Source organism: Schistocerca cancellata, chromosome 1, assembly GCF_023864275.1.
Source record: "Schistocerca cancellata isolate TAMUIC-IGC-003103 chromosome 1, iqSchCanc2.1, whole genome shotgun sequence".
NCBI lineage: Eukaryota > Metazoa > Arthropoda > Insecta > Orthoptera > Acrididae > Schistocerca > Schistocerca cancellata.
The window spans coordinates 1,127,693,269-1,127,712,178 of NC_064626.1; the positions used below are offsets into that span (position 1 = coordinate 1,127,693,269).

The window sequence follows — 18,910 nt, forward strand, 5'->3', positions numbered from 1 at the left end:
GCACGAATGCTGAGTAGCACAAGGGGAAGGGCCTCCATTCATAGGGAGTCATGGCATCGAAGAGCCACCTTGAAAGTGCGGTGGCAGCGCTTGACTAGCCGGTTACTTTGCGGGTGATATACTGTGGTATGGATGTGCCGGATGCCGCAAATATTACGTATCCCGTTGAACAGGGCTGACTCAAATTGTCTGCCCTGGTCGGTCATGATGATAGCTGGACATCCGAAATGCAATATCCATCATTCGACGAAAGCTCGAGCAACAGTTTCTGCCGTAATATTGGGTAGGGGGACAGTTTCAACCCAGCGAGTTGTTCGGTCAATAGACGAGAGAACATAACGAAAGCCATTAGAGGGGGAGAGAGGGCCGACAATGTCAATATGAATATGCTGGAAACGCCCAGGAGGGATCGAAAAGACGCTGAGGGGAGGTGAAGTGTGCTTGTGTACTTTGCAGCGTTGGCACGCGACACAGGAGCATGCCCATTGCTGGCAGTCCTTGTTGACATTTCTCCACCCAAAGCACTCCGCTACGGGACGGGTGGACACACGAACACCGGGGTGGGCTAAATCTTGCAATGGGTTGAAGACAGCTCGACAGAGCGTGGTTGGAATGAGGGGGCGTAACATGCCCGTACTGCCGTCGCACCAGATCTCACCATGTCAGGGAAGGTGGTGGCAGACGAAGTGTAGTGAAGAAGTAGAGTCTGAAATCAGGTTTTGTGTTTCCTCATCGGCGGGTTGGAGGTTAGGCAGTTCAGAGAGGTCTAACAGCGAATGGATGGCATCAACTCGAGAAAGGAAATCAGCAACTATATTGTCAGCACCCTTTATGTGTCTGACATCGGTGGTGAACTGAGATATGAAGTCCATGCATCTGAAGCGGCGAGGAGGCGGGTCAGCTGGAGGGTTTGTAATGGCCGCAGCCAGGGGTTTGTGGTCTGTTAAAACATAGAAAGGGCGTTCCTCAACATCAGTCTTAAAATGCTTGATTGCTTCATAGACCATGAGCAACTCCCTGTCAAATGTGGAATATTTCCATTGTGCATTGGTGAGCTTGCGTGAGAAGAACTGCAGAGACAACGTTTGGCCGTCGATTGTCTGGCGAAGGACAGTGCAGATGGCAGTATCGCTCATGTCTGTGGTGATGAAAAGCTGCGCATTGGAATGAGGATGCACGATGGCGCAGGCCTCGGCAAGAAGATTTTTGAGGGCAGTGAAAGAGTCAGTCATAGCAGGGGTCCATGGAACGGGCTGAGATCCAGAAGTGTTGGTGCCTGCCAAGGCGTCCGTCAGTGGAGTATGAATCTCCGCAGCCTGAGGTAGATGTCGGTGATAATAATTAACCGTCCCCAGAAAGCACTGGAGCTCTTTGAATGACGAAGGTCGGGGTAGGTTTAGTATTGTTTGTACTTTCTCAGAGGCGGTGAAATGCCATCGGCAGAGACCCGAAAACCAAGAAAAGTGACAGCGGGTTGATGTAGCTGCAATTTGTCCTGGTTGGTCTCAATGCCTGCTGCCACAAGAGTGTTCATAACAGTTTGCACATGTCGAATGTTGTTCTCGACGGAGGAACTGAACACAAGAGTGTCATCAAGATATGCAAAGCAGAATTTTAAGTCGAATAGCACTTCGTTGATGAAGCGTTGCCAGGTCTGGGTTGTGTTTTTCAGACCGAAGGGCATGAATCAAAACTGAAATAACCTGATCGGGGTGGTGATTGCTGTCTTCTCGGTATATTTAGGTGCCATGGGGATCTGGTGGTAGGCTCGTTTGCAGTCAATAACAGAGAACATGGTCGCACCTGCGAGGAACTGGTAAAGTCGGCAATGTTGGGTATGGGGTAGGTGTCTATAATTGTTCATGCGTTTAGGCGATGGTAGTCTCCACACATGCGCCAGGACCCGTCTTTCTTGGGTGTCATATGTATGGGCGTAGACCAGCTACTAGCAGAGGGTTCAATGACGTTGGAGCTTAGTAGTTCAGAAATCTGATTTTTAACTTCAGAGAGGCGCTCGGGACAAAGTCGACATGGTTTACTGGAGATTGGGGGAACTGGTGTGAGGCAAAGCTTGTGAGCCGTACCATTGGTGATGACAGAAATGTTGCCGGCGGCACGGGAGGTGGTTTGTTTACAATGTGTGGTGGGCGGGGCAGGCGAGTCGTGGTCGTGGTGTTCGGAGCCACTTGGCGGGTCCAACGGGAGCCGAGGTGGCAAAGTGTCCAGGAGTCAACAAGACAAGATGGCTGCCGGCCCGAAGCAGTGGCCGTTAGTGAGTCCATTGTCCGAGGGCGTGGCCTGTGGCAGAACGGTTGTGGGCGATTTCATCGGCGCCACAGATTTAAGTGTCAGGAAGTCGTTTCTTCAAGTATTTGTATGGACTGTAGCCATGTATGGAAGTGAAACATGGACGATAAATAGTTTAGACAAGAAGAGAACAGAAGCTTTCGAAATGTGCTACAGAAGAATGCTGAAGATTAGACGGGTAGATCACATAACTAATTAGGAGGTACTGAATAGAATTGGGGAGAAGAGGAGTTTGTGGCACAACTTGACTAGGAGAATGGATCAGTTTGGTGGGGCATATTCTGAGGCATCAGGGCATCACCAATTTAGTATTGGAGGGCAGCTTGGGGGGTAAAAATCGTAGAGGGAGACCAAGAGATGAATACACTAAACAGATTCAGAATGATGTAGGTTGCAGTAGGTACTGGGAGATGAAGAAGCTTGCATAGGGTAGAGTAGCATGGAGAGCTGTATCAAACCAAGACCACAACAACATCAACAACATCCCTATATTCATGAACTTTTACAATAGATCCTTGTAATTGTGTATATAATGAAGTATAAATATATGTGATTAAGCATGTAATAAAATATACAAAACATATCTTGAAACTTAGGGTGTATGATTAACGTCTGTAGTTTGGTATAGAACTAAACATATCAGTTTTAGGTATAAGACATAAAAGCTGTTCCATTGTGTTAATTGTCAATGGCAAATAAAGATGAATAAATTTATTGTGAAGTTGTTAGATGCTGCGGGGGAGTTATGAAGCAGATAGGGGTAAAGTCTGTCGTGTTGGAAATGCCAAGTTCTGCTCATGATTGTGGTAGTAATGATATTGAAAATAATGTAAATACTGTACCAAACTGGGTGTCACTATGGAGAGAATTACTTTTTTTATATGGTCAAGTTGAGGAAAAGCGAATTGTTACAGTTCCTTCTGGGAAAAAAAACGGGCAGTAATAAGCAAAAAAATACGCTAGAGTGATGGAAAAAATATCATGGTTGCACTTCCTGTCTTTAGTCACTTTCAGGACTTGGAAATGACACTTTTGTGCAATTAGGACAATCTTGGATTTGCGATTGAGCAAGATTCCACTGTTGTAGCACAAATTCACATCTGGGAAAACCAATCTGAAGATCAAGGCTCTCCAGAAACCATAGCAGGAGGAGAGAAGATTTAAAGAAGGATGCTTAAAACCAGAATGGATTAAGTTTCCAGGGTCAGGATGAGCAGACATCACTAAGACATCAGCTTTTCATAACACAAGAAGCTGCAAGAGGATGACTTTGTAAACTATACTATTACTTAAAGCTCATTGAAAATTTTGTACCTCAAATCTTTATGACCATTTTAATAATTCAAATATTTAAATATTTTTATTTTTGTACTTTAATATTTTTGTGACATTTTCATATCTACGTATTTCCACATTTAAACACACAGTAATTCTGAAAAGAAATTTTTAGTATTCTTTACATAACAAACTTGATTGTATTCTAAATTAAGAAAATTTATAACTTACATGTGTGCAAAATTTGTACAATTTGTGGTTTAACATGGGATTCTATGAAACACTGTGTTCCATTTTTATCCTCCTAGACCAAAAAAAGATGTTTGTGGAAGCTGAAAATGTAATTTAGGTAGTTTTTAAATGTGTGACATTCCACTGTGCATGGTTTAGCTTAACATATGTGCAGATGGTATGCAAAAGCTGCCAGCTCCAAATGTCGACGGGATGCAATGATGATTGTGCACCTCCACCTGCTGTGGAGGCCCACGTATGCTTTGATGTCATGGCTTGGCAGTGCCATGGAAGCTAAGGAGAAAAGGAGTGCTGGCAAGAATGTAAATGATTGAAAAACTGAAGAAGACTTTAGAACTGTCGTTCTGTCGCTTCACTATCAAATGTCAAAGCATAGCATAACATGTTACAAACTGTTGTAAGCTATAGCTTATGAGACATCTGCATCAGTTGCTATTGTACAAGTAACGGACCATGGGAATGTGGCTGTTATAACACAGAAGAGCTATTGCAAACCTGATGAAATCATTTCAGTAGCTTAAATAGATCCTATACCTCTTTCAGCACCTACCCCAACGACAAAGGAAAACGAGTTACCTGGCATGATTCTGCGGCACTCCACAGTCGGTCCACTACATCGCTTAAGTGCAAGAATGGTGACAAAAATTATTTGGAAGATAAAGTTGACCCACATGTTATTGATTGACAGATCATGTGTGGAGTGTATCACCTCATAACCTACCAACACCAGTTATACTCCATTTTGGTGCCATAGTGCAAGAAGGGTGTAAGACAAGGCTGTAGCCTTTCGCCCCTACTCTTCAATCTGTACATTGAGGAAGCAGTGATGGAAATAAAAGAAAGGTTCAGGAGTGGAATTAAAATACAAGGTGAAAGGATATCAATGATACGATTCGCTGATGACACTGCTATCCTGAGTGAAAGTGAAGAAGAATTAAATGATCTGCTGAACGGAATGAACAGTCTAATGAGTACACAGTATGGTTTGAGAGTAAATCGGAGAAAGACGAAGGTAATGAGAAGTAGTAGAAATGAGAACAGCAAGAAACTTAACATCAGTCATGAAGTCAGTGAAGTTAAGGAATTCTTCTACCTAGGCAGTAAAATAACCAATGACGGACGGAGCAAGGAGGACATCAAAAGCAGACTCGCTATGGCAAAAAAGGCATTTCTGGCCAAGAGAAGTCTACTAATATCAAATACTGGCCTTAATTTGAGGAAGAAATTTCTGAGGATGTACGTCTGGAGTACAGCATTGTATGGTAGTGAAACATGGACTGTGGGAAAACTGGAACAGAAGAGAATCGAAGCATTTGAGATGTGGTGCTATAGACGAATGTTGAAAATTAGGTGGACTGATAAGGTAAGGAATGAGGAGGTTCTATGCAGAATTGGAGAGGAAAGGAATATGTGGAAAACACTGATAAGGAGAAGGGACAGGATGATAGGACATCTGCTAAGACATGAGGGAATGACTTCCATGGTACTAGAGGGAGCTGTAGAGGGCAAAAACTGTAGAGGAAGACAGAGATTGGAATACGTCAAGCAAATAATTGAGGATGTAGGTTGCAAGTGCTACTCTGAGATGAAGAGGTTAGCACAGGAAAGGAATTCGTGGCGGGCCGTATCAAACCAGTCAGTAGACAAAAAAAAAATTATGCAAGACATGAATTAGAGGTACTAAAAGAATAGAGCATTCATGATAATAAAGATTTGTCATGAATATTGACAAAAATAATACAAGAAGATATGATGTTGCCTAGAGCAACCCAAGTTAATAACATAAAAGATGTAAGTGGGCACATGCAATGGTGTTGTATGAATTGATTTGATTAGTTAAGAAGAAATAGTTTAAGTTGGTTGAAATCCAAGGAGTGTTAACTGAACTCAGATGTTCAGAAAAGAATATTAGTTGATCATAGCAATGGGTTCAACAGTGAAAAATATTTGTATGCTTAATTAACCATTAGTACATGACTAGCAAAGAATTTAACTGACGGCACTGAGGACTGTGGTATTGTAATTAGGAGACTACAGTTGCAGCAGAGATCTCCAATGGCATCCCTCTGGCAGCTGACCAGCATGACAACAGCACAGCTCAATTCACAGTGCAGCAGCCAGTTAGATGACTATGTGAGGAGTATGCAGTGGCTCATTGCTACATTGCTGTGCCTTTGTGTCGCACATCAGCAGAACAACACACCTGGCAGTGCAGCTTTAGAGGAGCTATAAATAGCACAAACCTAAGATTTCTTTTAAAAATTCATTCTGTGAAGAGATTTAGAAAGACATTTCACTCATTGCTTGTATTTGCGATAAGACAGAATAACAGTATTTATGTACTATTAAGTAAATATATTGCCACCTCTACTGCATGCTGGTTACTATCCACAACACAGAAGACAGTTTATTAGAAATATTAGAGAAATTTAAAAAATTGGAGAAATTAGAAGAATTATCTAAAAGCATTAAATTCATGAAAGAGGAGTTGGCTAATAGTGTGGAAACCCAAGGAGAAGTACCATCACAAACCAACAAACATTAAAGAAATATCTTCAAAATTAGATAAAATTTCTAATATAGAAGTGACTTTAATGAAGTTACTGAAGGAGTTACAGACTGAAATAGAAAAACAGTGTGACTTAGTCAGAAGGGAGGTCAAAGAACAGTTTAAAGAGGAAGATGATAAGATGAAGCATATAGAGGAATTATCCACTTGGCCAAATCTCATATACTCATGGTTGAGTAGAGGCATTAGAACAATGTATAGGTTTTGGTGAAGAAACTGGTGTCCTTTCCTTGGGCGATTATGTAAAACACCAGAGGGAGATTCAGAAAGTGTGAAAAGCATTAGGAAATACTCCTAGAGAACTTAGTAAGAATATTACTATTAGTAATACTGTTATTAATAATATTGCGTATCAAGTGATTTCATAGAAGTACTGCAGCTTGGAAATGGAATGAATTTATCAAAGATTCAAACCTGGTGAAGTGCACCTTACTTATCTCTTACTTGTATTTTCTAGGTCATTACCTAAGGAACGGGAAGATAATAAGAAAAATGGATTTTGCACTCAATTACTGGGAAGGGGATGTGCCAGAATGGGGGTTGCTCATACGGAGGATTTTTCATCCGGGGGTGACTTTCAATAAAGCTCAAGACGAAGTACTACTCGTGCAACACACAGGAGAAGCTAACATTAGAATTACTAGACTCACTATATTAGAATTACTGGACTCACTATGTTACAGTAGCTCATGAGGTAGTAATAAGAAATACACTGAACTGCATGTAACTCGATCTAAATATTTAGATAACCTGTGGAAGTGTTGGTACATAGATTCTAAATCTACATGGGTACTCTGCAAATCACATTTAAGTGCCTGGACTGTAGATGGATGAAAAACTGAGACCTGGCCAGATGAGTCCTGATATCAGTTGTTAAGGTTTCAGTGTGGCACAAATCTCTCAAAGCAGTGGATCCAGGTTGTCAAAATGGCACTGTGCAAGCTGGTGGTGGCTCCATAATGGTGTGGGCTGTGTTTACATGGCATGGACTGGCTGCTCTGGTCCAACAGAATCAATCATTACTGAAAATAGTGGAAACCATTTGCAGTCATTCATAGACTTAATGTTCCCAAACAATGATGAAATTTTTGTGGATGACAACACAGCATGTCACGGGACCAAAATTGTTTGCGACTGGTTTGAAGAACATTCTGGACAAGTGGATAGCTATAGAGGCAGCATGGCTCAATATTTCTGCAGGGGAGTTTCAAACAACTTGTTGAGTCCATGCCATGTGAAGTTGCTGCAGTGCACCGGGCAAAAGGAGATCTGAGACAGTATTAGGAAGTATCCCCTAACTTTGGTCACCTCAGTGTATACAAAAGAAAAATCTTAGAAGAAAGGCAGGAAGCTCAGTTTTTTTCACTTATTTGAGACACTACTCCAGGTGTGCCTAGGGCAAACAGAATATTTTGAATTTAAAGTTTTTATTTTAACAAAGAAGGAAATAAATGAGCAATCCGTGAGAGGTTTCTGGAATATTTTGATTTGCAGAAAAAGACAACTGATGCAATTAGTAACGCTATTATAAATGTGTTGGACAAGCATGAAATTGATTTATGGCACTGCTGTGGTCAGTGCTTTGATAATGGAATAATGTGGCTGGGCTAGTAAATTGCGTGCCAGCAAAAATTAGAAACATTTATTTGCTGGCAATTTTTTCTCCTTGTTCAGCTCATACTTTGAACTTAGTACGATTACATGCTACATGAAGTAATGAAGTTGTAGGTACATCCTTTAAGTTGTCTGAATTAGCAGCACAATTTCTTCAGTACAAGCTCACAAACATGGGAAGCGTTATTAAATTACATTGATGCTCAATTTCTTCATGGTCTGTCTCAAACGAGATGGAAGACAAGAATTGAGAGAGTAAAGCCTATAGCAGAGAAGTTACCAGAAGTGATAGAAACCTTAAAATACAAAAAAAGTCAGTGCAGTGTCTCAAAATAGGATAGCAGAATTAAATGGGCTGATCAAATATTTCTCTAAGTTTGAAATGTTGAGTCTCTTGAATGTTTGGAGGGATATTTTGGACCATATAAATGTAAGAAGTTTGATTCTGCAGTCCAAAGATATTTTCCTTGATATTGAAATGAAAAATATTAAAGCTTTTACTGTTACAATTAAGCAGAAAGAAGAAGAAGAAGAAATCATAGGCAAGATCAGATGGATTCTCAGTATGTAGAAATGAGGAACTGACTAACATTTGAAACCATATTTAGAATAAATAATACTTTGGATGATAGTGATACAATTAAGAAAGTAATTAAAACTTTTCTTTATGATATGAGTGATACACTTATTGAAGAGATATAAATGTTTAAGTCCGTGAATGTGGGGACTTTTCTGGGTTTGACAAAAACAACAAAAAATAAATATTTGTTCTTCTAAATTAAATTTATAAGTTGAGGTTACACTCTGTGTTTCATGAAATTAGCATTGCACTTAGGATTTTCACCATCTTATAAGTGGATATTGCTTCAGGTGATAGAGAGTTTGGTAAATTAGCATTAATAAAAAATTAATCAATAATTTAAGATCAACTTTAGACCAAGAGAAAATTAATCATCTATTGCTGTTATCAGTAGAGCATGCATGTGCTTCTAAAATGAGCTTCAGAAATGTAATGGATAACTTAATCAGCTGCAACAATAGAAGATTCAGTGTTCCATTTACAATTGTCAGGAATCGTTCAACTGACACTAACAGTTTCAGCTAGACATTTTAAATCAAGATAACAAAGTATGCTGCAAAGGTTTCTCAATAAATGTTAGGTTTCTTTGTTTTAGGGGCTATTATTATTATTATTATTATTGCATGTACTACTATTTAAATCAAGGTAGCAAAGTATGCTGCAAAAGTTTCTCAATAAATTTAAGTTTTCTTTGTTTTAGGGGCTACTATTGTTATTATTACTGTGTGTACTAATATTTGTATTTATTCAAAAATGGTCATTCAATTAATAAATAAATTATTGAGAATGTGCTGTGCAAACGGCATTTATTTATTACTCAAGTGTAAAACAGTGTACTGAAGAATCAGTATTTCAGACAGTTAACTCCTGTGGGCTGAGAAGGCTTGGGGGGCCCTAACAAAAGTTTGTCAAGGGGCCCATGAAATCCATGGGTGCCCCTGAACTGAGTGATAAAAAGCAAATAATCATCTTCTGAACACTAAACTAGAAAATAATGCTTTTTATACAATGCACTGTTCATATATGCTTTTTGACAAAATACAAGGCAAATTAGTGACTAATTAAAATGTAGTATCTTGTTGATCACACTTCTCAAAGTTTTAATAGCAAAACTTTTAGACATGTACATTATTTCATGATATTGGTGAAGGGAAAATCTATGTAATGTTGACATATATTATGTGTTTCAGGTTGATGAGGCAAAACAAGAATTGAAATGTTTAGTTGAATTCTTGAAGAATCCAGAAAAGTTTTCAGCATTGGGTGCCAAGCTTCCTAAAGGCATTCTGCTTATTGGACCTCCAGGTACTGGAAAAACCCTTCTAGCTCGTGCTGTAGCAGGTGAAGCTGGGGTGCCATTCTTTCATTCATCTGGTTCAGAATTTGATGACATTCTTGTTGGCCAAGGAGCTGCAAGAGTTCGCAATCTCTTCAGTGAGTTTCAAGAAGAATTTTATTAATTATTGTTATTTCATGGCTATCTTAACCACAGAGTACACTGCTCGACAATTGCTAAGGAACAACTGACACTTGCTAAGGAACAGTTACCAATTGCTAAGGAAAAACTGGCAGTTGCTACGGAACACCTGACAAACAATAGTAAAATGAACTGTAGATGGTGGGAAGTACTAACTGCAGTGAAGCCTGTCTATGAACACGCTGTATGCATCTGACAATTCATGCAGTACAGTGTTTGATGAGGGTTTTTGTGAAGCTGATTAGTGCAACAAATCATGTGGTAAAGCAACATGTCTGCAAGACATCTTTTGAGTGCCTATGATTATGGACAAGCAGCTGGACACCTCCAAGCTAGTGAGAGCATCTTTACTGTGGCCACAGTAATGGGTTTGACCAAAAGTTTAAAAAGAAGGCCACTGAGGTTGGAAACACTGTGTGAAAGCATGCCAGTTCTCATAGGCAGACCACCACATCACATGAGGATAAATACGTAGCTATAGTAGAGTAAAGGAACAGACATCTCACTTACAGGCAGATCACTTCAGATATTGTAGGTGCTATTGTCACGTGTGTCTCTGCTGGAACCATTTTGCAGTGATTAAATCAGTCTGGTTTGTATGCTTAGAATCCTGTTAAAGGCATCCCACTTCAACGGCGCCATCATGGAAAAAGATTTCATTGGTGTAGGGAGCATGTTGGTTGGGGTCAATGACAATGGTCTAGAGTAATGTTCTTTGATGTGGCAGCTGATTTTGGCCATCAGTTAGTGTGGACAGAGAGGAGAACACCACATAGAATGTTCATGAATGTCATCAGTGGCCTAGACATTATGGTATGGGCAGGCATTATGTGCAATGACCAAGCACCATTGTGTATCATTGCATGAAGTACAGTGACAGCACTGAGATATTGAAGGAGATTATTCTGGATCATGTCTGTCTATTTAGGGGTGTGGTACATCCCAAATTTCTGTTGACTATGACTGTTGAGGTTTCAGACACATTGGAAAGTGAAGATATGGAACATATGGAATGGCCTGCATACTCCTTGGACGTAGACATCTAGAACATGCCTGGGATGCTCTTGGTAGATGTGTTTCTCAATGAGTGTCCTCTTCCTGAACTGTGCAAGAATTGAAAACTGCCTTGAGAGAGGATTGGGATGATATTCACCAAGGACTCCTCAGCAGTTTGGTAGCCAGCATGAATAACAGGTAAAAAATGTTATTAGTGCCTGAGGAGGGCATATTTCTTACTGAGCGTCTGGTATGAACCTTTATGTTGGGAGTCTGACCTGTGTCAAACATGAATGTTATTTATGTCTGTTACCTTGCTTTTTCAAGTGGTGAAATCTGTACCATTTTTCGTTTTCCTGTCCAATAATGTCTCTGTTCCTTAGCAATTTTTAAGCAGTGTATGATGTATCAGCATATATAGAATTGATGCAGCCTTCTGTTAAATCAATAAATATGAGCTGTGGAAAATATGCCATTGTGTTGTGTACTCCATAACTGTAAACAGACATGCAGTAAATCCAGATCTTAAAAGTGAACAAAATTGTTGCACCCTTGAGCCTCCAGTTCTAGATGTACTCTTGTCCTGTTAGTGGCTGACGCTACAGATCTTTATTTATGGAAATACAAAGTACAATCAGCTACAAATTTTACATATTCACATACACCTTTACCTTTAACCCAAATAAATACAGACTCATTTTGATTAATTTTTCTTTTGCTACGAGTATACAAGACAAGAGGAGATGTTGAGTCATAAGCTGATTTACCAAAATCTTTACTACCAATTTCAAACATATGACAGGCTATCCATTTGTCGTTAGAAATAATGTACAATTCATGGAGGGATATTTAGAGTAAACATGATGAATGGGAACTATTTGAAAGATTGAACAAATATTGTCGGCTGGTAACCTAGGTGGATTGCATTAGTTCATCTCTCTGGAAAAGTCAGTGTCATCTTACAAATTGTGGCCTTCAACTAAGAAAGAGTCATCATCAACACTCCGTCTTTTATTGTTGAAAGTTGGCAACTCATATACAATCCTGCTAACAGTCTTCAAAAAATTGCATTTTTTGCAAGTTAAACACAGAGCTCAAGATAACGTTTTTCAGTTTGATAAGAATTTATGCAAATATCCAACTATCTTATTTTTAACCTTTCCTTCACAGGGAGAGCAAAAACCTGTGCTCCATGTATAATATTTATTGATGAAATAGACTCCATTGGAGCAAAACGTACAAGCTCAAACTTCCATCCTTATGCAAACCAAACAATTAACCAGTTATTATCTGAAATGGATGGGTAAGTTATATTTCACTCTATTATCTATCTGTATGTATCTATGTGTTTCTATGTGTACCTCTGTGCCTGTCTTGCCGTATTGAAGCTAGATGCTTTGGCATAAGCAAACCAGACATTTTAAGTGCTCATCAGTACAGCAAAATAATAACAATTGACCATATGTAGGGTGCAAGGAGAGATCATCTCTTAGCTTGAAGGCATGGTGTGTTTTGCATAAAGACACATCAATTAGATATATCTTCGCTGCTGAAAAGTTGCGAGTGAGCTCATATAAATAGTGTGAGCCAAAGACCCAACAGAATGTATCTGAAATGAACTGTGTAAACATTGATGAGTTTGAGGTTTATCCACAGTCAAGAATTCATATGGTCAAATTGTTCTAAGAAGAAGAGAGTATAATGGCACAAGCCAAGGACTTACCTACATGTGTCATTGTAGGTCAAAATACATTGTTTCCTTCAACTGAATGTCAAAATGTCTTTATATTAGTGTGTACTTTTTGTATGCACTCAAGTATTTCCCGCAACTTACTCTTCAGTGGCTTCAGCAACAGAGTATCATAAGAAAATCTGATAAATTTCACTTTGTATGCATGGAAAATATCTTGGAGCTCAGTTCAGTCAATTCCCATGATAAGATTATTTTAAACCTCTCATGAGAGCACGAAAATTGTCAAATTGGTTATGAAAATAACATCTGTTAATAAAAAATATTTATCTAAAACAATGTCTGGCAACAGCAATTGTAGGCTGCTTCATTTGATAGTGAACTGATACTGTATTGATGAAACGGGTAAGGGTATAAGTGTCCTTTGGTTGAGGTGAGTGAGCCAAACAAGTCAAGGACATCTCAAAGACAGTTGAAACCTTTACTTATTTCCCATTAGTCAGTTACAATAGATTGGTTCCCTCTTCAAGTGGGTGTATACAAAACCATCACCAACTCACACCAAAGGGTAAAATACTGTACTGAGAAAATACAGCTGTCTGCTCATATGCTGCTACAGGCAAAATGCAACATAAGTCTTTGTGTGTATAATACTTACTGTCTTACACTCTGTTTGTATTAAAATAATCTAATATTACCTTGTTACAAAAGTAAAATTAAATTTTTCTTAAATAAATCACTTTTTAATATTAATTACAACCAATAAATTCTAAATGTCAGAATTCTAAACTATGTGTGCTCATAAAGAGTTTTAAATTTTTCCAGATACATAGCTTACTACTATTAAGCTTTCATCATCTGCCACCGTTGGTGGATATTTCATAATGAAAGTACTAACATAAATATACTGTTCAACCTGCAAACATCTGATTCCAACCAATTAACATGTAGAATGTAGAATGAATTGACATATTACCATGACATCACAGGAAACAGCTTGTTTTATCCATCAGCGCCCTTCTTGAATTTACTAAACACAATATTGGATTTTGTGGCAAGTACACACTTGCAATCTTGTGATGTAAGAACAGAGTTGGAAATGTATCAGGTGTAGAAGTATGCAACTGGAATTTCCCTATAGATGGTGCTAGCTGTCACTGTAGGGCCCTTGAGACCACATCTACAGCACCATCTGCTTCCTATAACAGCTGATGGCGAATGTCAACACACAGTAACTCAAGTTCCATGCATCAGTTTCTGTTTCAAACCCATAAACATGTTGAAGTTTGTGCCTACGAACTACGATTTGCAGACAGCATTGGATTTCTGTTATCATTTGGAGCAAACTGCTGCAGAATTGCATCAAATGCTTGTTGAAGCTTTTGGCAAACATGGTCTTGGGAAAACACAGTGTTTCAAGCGGTTTGAAAAATTCAAAAGTGGTGATTTTGACATGAGAAATGACAAGTGCAGGAAACCACTGAAAAAGTTTGAAGACAACAAACCACAGGTTTTATTGGATGAAGATGATACTCAAACTCAACAGGAACTCACAGAACAATTGAATGTGATGAAGAAAGCCATTTCTCTTTGGTTGAAAGATATGGGAAAGGTTCACAAAGTGGGAAAGTGCCACATGAACTGAGTGAAAGACTACAAGCAAATTGAAAGACCACTTGTGACATGCTGCTCGCCAATACAAAAGAAAGTTGTTTCTTCATTGAATAGTGAGAGGTGACAAAAAATGTATATATTTTGATAATCCTGAATGTTGTAAATCATGGATGAAGAACTGTTTTTTTTTTTTTTTTTTTTTTTTTTTTTTTTTTTTTTTTTTTTTTTTTTTAGCGTGGCATTCATAGCCTACTGGAGAGGTGGGAGAAATGTGTAAATAGCAATGGAGATTATTTTGAATAAAACATTGTTTATCAGTTTCAAACAACAGATGTGTAATTATTGCAACCAAATTCTGGTTTCATATTTCTACACCAGGTATGTAGTGCCGGAACTAGAAAAAGGAACTAAGGAAAATCATCCAATAGTTCTTAGTGCTCTTGTGTGTAAATATTTCTTACCAGTTGTGCTGAAGCAGATAGCTTCCTTTGCTACAGAAGCTTATGAAAAACCGACGTTTTTGATCTCCAAACTGCTGAAAGGTGCTGTGTGCTTATACATCATAACAAGCTCAGGTAAAGAGTTCAGCCTAGCAGAACATACTTGTGGGCTATCGTTGACGCCACATACCAGAGAGCCTGATGTGTAGTCATGAAGATGCTTGCAGAGGCAACATCTAGTGCAGGTCAGAAGTGGATTGACCTTGCTATGTATGTGTTCCATGGCAGTGGTGTCTGCACTGTGTCAGGTACTAGTATGGTGGTGTGGCCTAAGGTGCACTGCTGGCAAGGGGACTGGGGCACCTGTGTAGTTGTGGTGGTGAGAGTAGACATCCTGGGTGCAAACCATGGCCTTGATTTCTGGCTGATGGTTACTGGTGTCAGCATATGGTCAGTAACTTGGTAGCTGGGAGAGCCTCAATTTGACCCTTGGCTATCATCAGTGCTGTGACTGGACCGCCCAGGCAAGAAATCCTGTCAGGATGATGGGTGAATGGATGTGGTCTCACAGTGAAAGCCCACACTGCAGCAAATGTCAACCCGATGACTCGCGGATTTGATGCCCAGTCTGGCTGGGCGATCAGTATTTATATACACCAGAGTGAACTTTTTGTTCAGTGGTCATGGGAGGAGTTACATTCCACTTGCCATAATACCACTGAAGCATCCTAGGCTACAGTAACTTCATTGTCACTGGCCAGACAGTAATGCTGTGGCTCCTGGGTGGGTAGTGTTGTGTAAAGCTCTGTCAGTGGGTTATAGCAACTAGTATGATTATGCCAAAGCTCCTGTACCTTGGCTTGCAGTGTTATACTCTTCTCCTCTTAGAAGAGTTCCTCCCTCTGAATTCATGGCTATGATTGAACCTAGTTGGCTTTTACACAGTTCATTTCAGACTTATTCTATTGAATCTTTGGCTCACACTATATGTAGGAGTTCACTTGCAACTTTTCTGCAGCTAAACTATTTCCTCATGGGCAACACTATTGGTATAGGTCCACTGGTTGAGGGTTGGTAGGGGTGGGATCAGTGTGACTCTGTGCTTGAAGCAGCAATACACAGTGCCTATTATTAAGAAGATTAAGAGTGTGGCTGATGTGAAGGTCCCCAATGTGATGAGTCTGTACTGAGTTTAGTTACAGCATTGCTTTATATGCCCAGATAGCTGCTCCATCCACATCCAGCCTTTATGGGCAGCTAGGGTTTGGTCCTGGGAAGCAAGAAGTGTTGAGTCCAGGTTAACACTCAAGTAGGTCAGGTTTTCTCTAGAAAGAATTTTGAAGGGAAGAGACGGTCAGGTATGTAGAGTAGTGAATAGATGGTATTTAAGATGATGGTCCTGTAATGGTGACAGGTAATTGAAAAAAGAGTGCCATTGATTATTAAACCTCGTTCTTATAGCACTGACCATTGCATGTTACTTAAGAACCTCTGCCATCAATAAGAGTCACTGTCAGCCTTTCCTTTGGATGTATTTTGCTTTACTTGTAATCACTTTCGAAGGACACTCATACATGGCTTTCTTCACATGGAACAGGAAGAGCTCACAAGACCCTTGGACTGTATGAGGGCATTTTACTATGACTCACTTGACTGTCACTGTGGGAATTATGAGGTGGAAAATAGTGCATGGGATTTCCTGTTGGGTGTGAATAGTAGCATGTCATGCACCCTCAAACACACACACACACACACACACACACACACTTATTTGCAATGAACACATTACTGCACTGAAATGGTCCACACAAAATCAGTTGGTTCTACTAAGAAATTCATCAATGGAGTAGAAGGAGTTGGCCACCAATAAATCCTTTGGGCTTCTTCTAAACTGAGTTTCACTGGTTGTTAATCTTTTTATGGCTGCTGGCAAGTTATTGAAAATGTGTGTTCCTGAATAATGCACACCTTTTTGTACAAGAGTAAGTGACTTTAAATCCCTGTGAAGATTATTCATGTTTCTAGTACTGATTCCATGAATTGAGCTGTTGGTTTGAAAAAGTGATGTATTTTTAATGAAAAATTTCATTAAGGAATAAATATATTGGGAAGCAGTAGTTAGTATCCCTAGTTCCCTAAACAAGATTCTGCAGGATATTCTTGAGTTCACACCACATATAACTCTTATTGATTGTTTTTGTGCCCAGAAAACTTTAGCTTGGCTTGAGGAATTACCCCAAAAATAATCCCATATTACATAATGGACTGAAAGTAAGCATAGTATGCTAACTTTTTCATTTTTATATCCCATATGTCTGAAACAATTCACATTTCAAATAGAGTTTTGTTAAGAAGCGTCTGTATTTTTTCAAAATTTAGTGACAAAGAATTGGCTAGGAACCAGTGAGTAATGTCCACATATATTTTATCAGCCAATTTTTTGGAGGCTACACTTGATTTGCTATTTATTGCAATATTTGTATCATCGGCAAAGAAAACAAACTTGGCATCTGGTAATGTGACTGATGAAAGGTCATTGATATACACAAGAAAAAGTAAGGGCCCTAAGATGGAACCCCACATGTAACCAGTTCCCAGATGGATGATGCCTGATAGCTTAATACATGTCTTTTCCCTAATAAACCCTTTGTTTCCTGCCAGAGATGTAAGATTTGAACCATTTTGCAGCATTTCCTGTTACACCGTAATATTCTAATTTACTTAAAAGGATATTGTGATTTACACAGTCAAATGCCTTTGACAGATCACAAAATATACCAGTTTGTTGTCTAATGAATTAAGTACATTTTCATTGTAAGTGTAGATAGCATTCTCAATACCAGAACCCTTTAGAAATCTGAACCGCTACTTTGACAGTATGTTATTTGTGATAAGATGGTTATAAAGCCGATTGTACATTATCTTTTAAAAATTTTTGAGAATGCTGGCAAAAGTGAAATTGGACAGGAATTTGATGCTGTTTCTTTATCTCCCTTTTAAACAGTAGCTTAACTTCAGCATATTTCAACCATTCAGGGAATATTCTACTGATAAACAACTGCTTCACATATAGCTTAATGTGTTACTTAACTCACAATCATATTCTTTAATTAACTGTGTGATATTTCATCATACCCACTAGATGTTTTTGATTTTAAAGATTTTATTATGTACATTACTTCTGCTGGGGTAGTGAGGGTCAAATTCGTATTATGGAAGTTACTTGAAATGTCTGGTCTGAGATATTGCATAGCAGCATCTATAGAACCTGACAACCCCATCTTTTCAGTAACAGTTATAAAGTGTTTGTTAAAAAGTTCTGCAACACTATACACATCTGTCACCAATGTATCATTTACTCTTAACGCTATTTGTCCCTCTTCATGTCTGGTTCTACCGGTCTCCTCCTTCACTATATCCCATATTGTCTTTATTTTGTTATCTGATATAACTATCTTTTCATTGTAATATATTTGCTTTGATTTCTGTGTAGGGGTAATTTCACTACATAAAGGAAAACACTTGTGTGGAATTTATACTGTGAACGACCACCTTTATTGTACCGCACAAACACACTTCATACATCCGTTAACGCGGGAAAAACGAACACTCCTCGTGTCCTCCAAAGAACCCCGCTCGTCAAGAGAATCTCTCAGTGTCTTGTTGACTATTGACTTGTCACTCCCACACAGCCCCCCCCCTGAAGTGCGGAGCACCCGGTATGGTGGGGTACTTAAACTTCACCTCTCGGCCTGCCCGAGTGCGGATAGTGCGGGTGTGGGTGCTGCTTGCTGATTCTGTTGCTGAATTAGGCCCCCTGGTGTGGGGCTCATGTGGGACACAGCTGTCTGGTTCTGCGGAAGGTGTGGGTTTGCTGCAAGTTGTGTCTGAAGTCGTCTGTGAGACTGTCGTCGGTGCTGGCATTGTCCAAGCGGGTTTTACTCGCTCACTGGAAACTTTGGTCGACTTTCCCTGGAGGAGGATATCCATTGTGTGTTTGTCCCATCCTAGCACTCGGTATGGTCCAGTGTACGGTGGCTGTAACGAATGACGTACCAGGTCTGTGCGGAGCATGATGTGGGAACAAGTATCGAGG

General features: G+C 39.4%; 1 protein-coding gene across 1 annotated transcript in view; it reads left to right on the plus strand.

Annotated features, from left to right (window-relative positions):
* Nucleotides 1-18,910, plus strand: part of LOC126092557 (ATP-dependent zinc metalloprotease YME1L-like) — a 220,348-nt gene that overhangs the window by 20,256 nt on the left and 181,182 nt on the right. Inside the window, exons 5-6 of the mRNA XM_049908222.1 lie at nt 9,788-10,031; nt 12,241-12,373. Of these exons, the coding sequence (XP_049764179.1) occupies nt 9,788-10,031; nt 12,241-12,373 (377 nt within the window). The remainder of the gene's footprint in view (nt 1-9,787; nt 10,032-12,240; nt 12,374-18,910) is intronic.